The 9,106-nt window shown below is 34.7% G+C and overlaps 1 protein-coding gene across 5 annotated transcripts in view; it reads right to left on the reverse strand.

The window, feature by feature from the left end:
• Positions 1-603: 603 nt before the first annotated feature.
• LOC110467072 overlaps positions 604-9,106 on the reverse strand; it is a 25,532-nt gene continuing 17,029 nt past the window's right edge. For all 5 annotated transcript variants that reach the window (XM_021523972.1, XM_021523968.1, XM_021523971.1 and 2 more), the window contains exons 6-14: positions 7,991-8,113; positions 7,096-7,139; positions 6,390-6,623; positions 5,371-5,489; positions 4,767-5,119; positions 3,589-4,519; positions 2,599-2,620; positions 2,171-2,485; positions 604-1,406 (exon numbers count right to left, since the gene is read on the reverse strand). In XM_021523972.1, coding sequence (XP_021379647.1) covers positions 1,105-1,406; positions 2,171-2,485; positions 2,599-2,620; positions 3,589-4,519; positions 4,767-5,119; positions 5,371-5,489; positions 6,390-6,623; positions 7,096-7,139; positions 7,991-8,113 — 2,443 coding nt within the window. In that variant the 3' untranslated portion in view covers positions 604-1,104. The remainder of the gene's footprint in view (positions 1,407-2,170; positions 2,486-2,598; positions 2,621-3,588; positions 4,520-4,766; positions 5,120-5,370; positions 5,490-6,389; positions 6,624-7,095; positions 7,140-7,990; positions 8,114-9,106) is intronic.

The raw sequence follows: 9,106 nt of genomic DNA on the forward strand, positions 1-9,106 counted from the left end.
CAATCAACATTTGAGTACGTGACGTAATACCCAGGAATGCTATCGAAACGTTGAAGAGTAACGTATTGATATCACACAGTAAATCTGACGATGTCTGAAACATGTCTTTTTTGCTGCAATTATTAATTTCATCAATGTCTCTTTGTCTGTTTATAAATATGTCTAAGTAATGCTAGTAGTACACATCTATTTAAGGCATACAAATTAATGCATGAAAACTCTGCCGTTTGTTTTTTAAAAATGTGTTTTTGTTTTTCACTCATTCACCCCTGAAGACATATTTTAACCTTTCCGATTCAAAGGTTCCAATAGTTCAGTATAAAATTTCATGGATGAATGAGTTAATGCATATCGGCTTTGCATACTAATTTTCTCTATATTCATACTCATATTAAGTTGCTGACCGTTTATGGTAATCAGAACTCATTGAAATATTTCCGGGAAATTCATTCTGCAACTTTATAATCAGGATGAGCGGGGATCAATCACGTGGTCAAACGATGCGGAACAAAATGGAAACCCTTCACGGTGGGAAATGCTTTAGTCTGGGGTTAGACACACGAGACAATAGTTATACACTTACATTCGCATTGAATTTGACATATCTACAACTGTAACTTAAATCACCATTGAAAAGGGTAGATACAAAATACATATCCCTAAATTAGGAGCGACCAAGACTTATTTACAGTTTATTATTCAACTATAAACCTAAATCAATATTCAAGGGCATCGACAATTTACAACTTAAAAATTACATTAGTGTTGTCATAACATAGATACAATATGTATTAATATGCAACTATACATTTACATTGACAAGGGAAAGATAACTGGGACATGACTCATAATATCAAGCTTATATGTGGATAGATAAAAGATACCAGAGATAATCTATAGCATTACACATCAATTAAAATGATCTCTCTCCGTGAATTTTCAAATTAGATCACACAAATATCATATTACTCTTTAACACATTTAAGTCATACATTATTTGATGAATTAAATTGCGTGCATAAAGCGAGACACTATGTGGTTTGATGAAAATGGTATTTACGTTTTGAGTCTTTATATTTACTGTTTGTATATGTAATATTTACCTTAAATGTTTTCTTGGAGTGACTTTACAAGATCGTAAATGTTCATGTCGCATTCCTTCATTGCAAGCAGGAGTTTGTGTACAGTTGCAGCACGGCCTTCATCTTTGATCCAGCGCTTTATTAAAGTGGTAATCTGTTCCCTTACATCTCTAACGCTGACCTCTTCCGTTTCTATGGTGTTAACCTTCAAATTCAGCTCCAGAAAGAGGATAAAGGATACCTTTGGCGATATATAATCTATGAGAATGGACACGTTGTTGACAGATAATGCTCTTTGTAAAAGTGTCTCTGGAAAATCCATGTCTAAAATCACAGAAATGTTTGAATAATCGTTACTGCTGTAATCATCTTTGTTCTCACATCGCTTTAACCTAATAACAAGTCTGCGATATGATATCAGCAATCAATCTCTTATTAGAATGATAATAAAAATAAACGTAAGTTTGTTTTTATCGCATACAGTAAATGCAAATGATTTGCGAGCTTTCGAAAACGTCTGTTTCCTTAGTCAAGCAAATGGTCAAATGACCGGTTCCCGGCGAAACGTCTCAAAAGTTGGCACATTGTGGTATAGTAACTGTTGTCAGCGGTTAATAGTCGAGACACCGATCGTTTGCGCTCTTTGCTTGACAAAGAAAACAGACGTTTTCGAAAGCTCTCAAAATAATTTTCATTTTCTGTTCATTACCAACTTATTGATTATTCGTACCAAACTGATAAATCTCATTCCAAATTTGAAAATGATAAGCTGTTGTTTGAGCTTTGACTTTGATCACGGTATCACTAACAAATTGATATGGATATACAATACATCAAAAATAAATAAATAAATAAACATAAGTACTCCGTCTTGCTGATTGGTTTTCCTGTTAGTTTAGTATAGTTTTTTTTATGTCGAAATACCTATCACTGGTTTCTCCTGAGGAAACCTCGTCATTCCGCAATAATTACTGATCCATCAAACGTTTGACTTTTAAATAGGTGTGACAATATTAAGACAGATGCGTAACTTTATGGTATTAACCATCACGGTATGCTGAGAAATGGTTTCCGAAAATGAAAATTACCTGTATACTGGTAATTCCGGTTACTGTCAAGAACAGTCTGTAACTGTTTCACATCTATGTCTTCTTCTTTCATAGCAAATGCGATCTGTGGGAATCCGATATTTGGCCTGGAGTTGATCATATCAACGAGGATTTTGGTGATAGGGACTCGACAGGAAAAACCCTGGTAATCATGAAAGAAGCGTTCTACCGATGCAATCGGGCATTTAAGCTGCATGAAGAAGGATTGATAATCCTTCCCTATAAACTTGCTGATTCTTGCCATTTCCTTCGGTGATGGACTTCTATCAGGAACATGGACAGACAGTGCATCGACTAGAAATAAAATATACTTTTCATTGTAAACTGAGTTTTTTATCACACGATATTCTAACTTGATAAACTTCAATATTTGGATGTCTTTTTTTAAAATGATGTAATGATCTTACCTGCTCCAACACTGCATTGTACCTGAAAATAACAAATATGAATGATTAATACATGTAAATCCATATATCTATTTGACTTATAAATTGTACGTATGTTTTACACCGATGGACAACCGATTCATGATCTAACCCGAGTGTAGAAATGACATTCAAAGTTTCTTTCATAATGTTAACTTCTCCATGCATGGCTCAATGGTTAAATATTATACACTAAATTCTTGCTTTTTGTGCAATTTTGTAACACTGATTCACTGATGACACTTGGAGTAGAATATGTTTAGTGTAGAACTTACAAATATGGTGTGTATATTAGAACAAATATCTGCATTCCTTAATTGGTTGAAATTGAAATATTTGTAGGGCAGTTATTGGACGAAAATAAATCTACCAATCAGACTCAAGTAGCAATGATAAACTGATAGAACCAATTTTGGCCACATTAGACATTTATTGAACGGAAACTAAAGCATGGCAGATAGAAGGACGGACACATTCAATGTGTAACCTCTATTTTCTCCAAAGAGCATGAAAAAATGAGGTTAACCTTGTTTTGGGAATGAAAATTTGAAACACACCAACAAGAAAATTCTACAGTTTTCGCTTTTAAGGATCCCAGCAACACGGTTAAAACTGTAACTATGCATTTGAACCTATCTTCTTGCATGACTATACATTTGATAAACTATTTCTGAAAAGAAAACTCAACTTTGCATCTTTTTATGAAAAGGATGTAAAGATACACGGTTTTATGAGTGTACCAATGCAATGGGGCAAGAGCAGGATTAGAGCCCAGAACCTCTCGATCATTATACTGTCGCTCAAACACACAAAGCTACCTGGTCAACAATAGCATATGGACCCAGCCGTGCTACAGTTATATCCAAAATAAAATAGAGTGAACGTCGATGTAAAAGCGAAAACCTACAGAGTTCTCTATGGTTTTGTCTGCAGTAGAATTGGTATCCTTACAAAGACGTATGTAGTGTTTACCTGTGTGTTGTCCTCGAACCAGATACCATAGTCTTTTTGACTTAGGAAGCTTTCTCCGTTTCCACCCTGACATGGCAGTTGGTCTAGCTCTGCAAGATCTTCTGCTTTTACCATTATTTCATTTTTTGAAAACTGGTAGTCGTTGTGCAGGTAGTAGTTGTACCGGAAATGACCTTGGTGGTTCATTTCAAGTACCCTTGGAAGCCAAAAGTCTAAGAATTTTCGAAATTCCACACCTTTTCCTGATGGAATGCGAGATCCACTTCTTGCAAACAAAAGTACTTTCATAGCATTTTTGTGACAGTTCAAGACAACCTTCCACAAATTATTTTCTGACAAACATACAAATCCTCGTTGTATCAATTCTGATTGTTCATATCCAGGTTCTGTCATCGGCCTAAATCTGTGCAAACATTTCGCAATAGTTTTGTCCCATATTGCCTGCGGAATGAAATCGTTATCAAACTTGATACAAAGGACAGGTGTCTTGATGGTGAATGGCTTATCCAAGATGGTTTGAATCCGACTCGGAACCGCTTCTTTCATCATACAAGGAACGATATATTCCTCTAATTCTTCGTTGGTGTCTAGTAGTGGACTTGAAATGAGACCGAGGGTTTCCATTACAATGCAGATGAATTTGAATTTCTCAATGAACTGTTGTCCAGTTTCCTTTTTCATCAAAGACTGCATGAAGCCCACTGGAAGTTCGCCGGATTCTTCATATGCTTGCCATTCTTCTTTTTCTTTAATAGAGAGGTTTGTTTTATATTTTGGACTTGTAATGATGCACTTGAAGGCCGATATGATCCACTGAGGATCAAGAATGATGAAGCAACTGTTTTCCCTTCCTCGCGTCTTTTTGCTTTCGAGGCTTTCTTCCCATTCATCCAGGCCAAAGCAAAGGAAATATCCTGTAGTTTTCAGGTATCTGCAATGCCAAATTATATCATATAAATAGTATGTTGTACATACTAAATGTTACAATTTGCACATACCTATTTTTGCACATGGTCTACTGACATTTGTACTTATTTTCGTCGTTTAAAACAACACACCTGTTAACATTATTTGTTTGAGTATATTATAAAGATAAAAAAAACAACCTAAGGTATTGTGTTTTTAAAGCTTATGGCAAGGATGGATGCAAATATAAGAATTTCTATCCATCATTTTACCTCACAAATGTGTTGATTTCTTCTGCATCTTGTAATGGAACCGCTAACGTTTTGTTCAATAGTTTAAGATCTTTAAATTCCAGCACTTTATAGCCTGCTATTTTCTTTTTGACAAGTTCCTGTTCTAGGGCTAACCATCTTGCTGGGATTTCTTTAAGCCATTGGGACTGGCACTCTGCTGCGTCAATGATTGCTCTCCAGATTTTGTCGTACAATTCTCGGTTTTTGGAAGAATCGTTGAGATTTGAAACATAAAACATGTCTTTGACATGTTTCTGTATGACAGTCTTGATTTCTGGATTGGAAGACAATCGAGTCAGGATACCTCTGAATATGTCTTCTTTCTCATCTTCCTAAATGAACAATAACACGGAATAAGACAATAAATAACAGTTTGTTTTGGCTAACGTCCTCAAAACAACAAAGGTTATATGGCGAAGGATACATAGGAAGACAATGACAAAACGATAGTGTACGGAAGTGGGAAAAAAGCATAAACCGAAAAAGGAAGGAAGACTTTACTATGGAAGTTTTGAGCATATTTGTTACACAACATTAACAATCAATTTAGTATCTACTGAATGTAAAAAATGGTATTACTTACGCTGCCAGGAACTAGATCCATATGAGAGCCTATCAGAATTATTGGTGGCGTGCCTCTCTTCTTTAAAGCTTCATCAATAGCACTGGTAGCTATGGACCTTAGCCAGAACTCTATTCTGTCTATAAACGTAGACACAATGGACATGTTTTACAGATTGAAACTTCTATATGGGGTAAGGGATGTACCAGATGATGCGGACAAAATAAATGCGGTAGATGTACCATTGCATTAGAACATTAGTTAAACATTACACTTAATCTGAATCATAACAAAAATCATGGTTGGTATATTGGAATGAAAAACATGAAAAGTTTCCTTTTTTGGACACTAAAATTATGTCCTTTGCAGAATGTATATGATAGGGCTATCATTATTACGTCATGATTTTCTCTCTTAATGAAAATAAATCCATATTTTATTTAATACATTATAAGAGAATAATCTCAAAGTTTAATTTGTAATTAAATCGGCAACGCTATTCTCTGCAATATCAAGCTTGTTTAATAATAGTATCATCACCACTATATATGCTATATGGTTCAGGTGTTAAAAAAGAATTTCGAAGTTGGTAATTTGTTACCGTCTGTACGTATTTATATTTGTTACATACATTTTATGTTATAAATAACATACAAAATCGTAATGTATTTCATGTTGCAGTGTACAAATAGAAATGTGAAATTGTTCGGAGATATATCTCTTACTTCTTCTTTCATCAATATCAACTCGACTCAATAACCAAACATCTATCAATCAAATATCGCTTATTGGCAACATTTATTCACTAATTCGTTTATTGTTTGATATATAAGGTAAGATAATAATCCATTTCCTCGTACTCTATAATTTACCTTTTACTGGTCAAATGTATCGTACAATCAAAACCCTACATTTTCCAAAGTCTCCAAAGACAAAATGATTAGTAACCCGGATATTACTAAGTATGCCTAAAACTTTCAGCTTTAAGGGTTATGGTCAACTCAAGTCCACATCGCATACTGTGTAATCTCAATACCTACCATATCCGGCTTCTTTTCTCTCTTCATTCTGATCAAGACATATGGACACATCAAAGACTAAAATGAAGATCATGTCGTTCGTGAGGATACAATGATGGGTGTTGTAGAATATTTTTTCTCCTCCAAAGTCATAAATCGTCACCAGTCCTTTTGTTTTAGTATCGGTTTGCACCACTGTTTCCAAGACAGCCTTTGTAGCCTCGTGTTGGTCATCAGACGTGATTCGAGCAGCATCTAACATGTAATTGGACGTCACAACAAGCATTAAACGTCATACAAGTAAAGTGCATCAATAACTCATCATGGTTTTTCCAACTTATATTTACATTTTCACCCGTACCATTCCTTATCAGTGGATGTTTCTTTGTTATATTATTATTAAATTATGCTCGCTATCTCGTTTTTATGTAATATATAACATTATGCCTGCTTTTCCTTTGATGTGTATTTATACCATGGTGACTATCCCTCTGCTATATATAGGCATTTATCGTAAATTTATCCTTCTGTTAAACATTGTGGTTGATTTTCTTTGTTATATATCTATAAAGATTATAATGGGTATCCCATTATATAATATATAAAAATTATGCTGGGTATTCCATTATATAATATATAAACATTATGCTGGGTTTCCAATTGTGATATATAAACATTATAATGGATATCTCTAATATACATGTACATTCATATCACTGATACTTACATTTTACTCGAACTATTTTTTCCAGCTCATGTGTCGGTGGGTGACTATAGTATTGAAAAACAATGCAAGATATTTTTATTTTATTTTTTTATCAAACATGAAGCTTTTCCGCTCATGGATTATTATGTATCGATCATTTGCATATTCATCTAAGCATTAATGAATTAATTAATGGAATGCTGATTTTGAAGAATGTTTTTTTTTATAGAGATTAGAATATACTTTTAAATGTCTTGTATTAACAGCCGTTGCTTTATACATATTAACCATGAAAAGCGTGAATATTCCATTTCCCTTAATTGCTGATGTGCTTTGGAGGAACTGCAGTGTGCGTAGACAGAGAAATATCAACCCTTGGGATAAGATGTTGGAAGTTTACCACTCGGCTTGTCCAAAGGGTGAGATTCACACATGACTTATTGATTATTTTTCTCCAACACTTTCCTACATTTTACCATTAAAACTGTTGTAGTCATCATCAATTGTGCATGAAATGTGACAAAAAAAGATTAAATTAGCCTGGTTACACTGTATAAAGCACGTGTGAGTGTGGATCCCGATCGGACGTGAAAAGGTATTGGGTCACTTGTCCGACCACGCGGGGTTTCTCCGAGTACTCCAGTTTCCTCCCAAAATAAGACCCCCCGGGCGCTAACATCCGGGCCAAGACGAGTCATTAATATAGATTGAAATAACTTGTTTCATAATTGTTCTAAAATAAATAAAGTGTATATATTAAGTACGTATGATCTGTCTGGCAATAGGTAGGTTAAGACATATTTGTCATTTCCCTAGCAAAAGCAGGAATGTACCGGGGAAGTGTTGGAAACAAAATCTTTTTAAATGTTCTATCTTCATACTTTTACTTGATCAATGACTGATAATGATAACTTACTTGAATCGGTCTTTGGTGTAACATCCTAGACAAACATACACGTCCTTACATGTTTTGCATTTGAAAAGTGTGTCCAAACACGAACATTCACAACCTCTGCATTTGTACTTATGACCAGTATGTCTGAAAAACAAGGATATCGCATTTTTAGGTGTCTCATGAAACTTCCGTTTTGCTAGGTTGACCTTGTTTTCTTAACTATTGTCCCTATATGAACTACCAAAAGTAGGTACTCCTTTGAAAAAAAGGTCAAAACATTCATCCTTCTTTCAAAGATGAGTTTAAATATCTTTTAATGTATACAGGTCGTTACTTTATGAAGGTTGCTAAATGACCAACTCAGTGTTGCAGCGTCGGCCTATGTCCGTTTATTTAACGCGCATCATGGAATATGTTTGAATGGTTTTGTGTTGCATACATGTACCCTCATAAATGTTAAAAAGATGTATTTCAAACCTTATCTTTACGTTCTATTACAATCACTTTTATTATTTGAAATTAAGAAAAATAAAATGTTTTACAGTAAAAAGCAATACACCGTCCTGAAAACATTAATTGAACAGCTTTTTTCGCGAGCAAGGTGATGCGTTTTCAATGGTGACGAAATACACAGTTGAGCAATAAACAAGTAGTTCCACTTTGCATATTTTTAATCATTTAATTTACATACCAGCATGTTTAACAAGCATTCATTATCTTTAAAATTGGCAGTATATCTTAAATTGAGAAGCAAAAATGTTTAAGTTACAAAAGTCAGAGATTTATTTCGTGTTCGCTAAAGGTACCTGACCGATAAACAATGGATGTGCTTAGCTCATCAGGCCACGAGGCGGTTGAACTGTCAACGAGATGGGTTAATGGGAATTTAAAGTGCATCCATGAAGTGTGGAGTTTACGAAGAAACCAGATGACGATTTAAAAGTGCTGTTTACTGAATTCTTGTGTCGACCGACTGTGTTAACAGGACTAGCTCATTTTTTGAGCATTTGGTATGTGTTACTGTCGCTGTGGAGACTGACCAGGATGACTTGACCAGCTTCGCCATTTGGGACGGACACTACTGTAGTGTAGAGAACAGCGATTTCTTTCTGTTCTGTTGAAAAGGACCTGTTATAG

This window comes from Mizuhopecten yessoensis, unplaced genomic scaffold (genome assembly GCF_002113885.1).
Source record: "Mizuhopecten yessoensis strain PY_sf001 unplaced genomic scaffold, ASM211388v2 scaffold11157, whole genome shotgun sequence".
In the NCBI taxonomy this organism is placed as follows: Eukaryota; Metazoa; Mollusca; class Bivalvia; order Pectinida; family Pectinidae; genus Mizuhopecten; species Mizuhopecten yessoensis.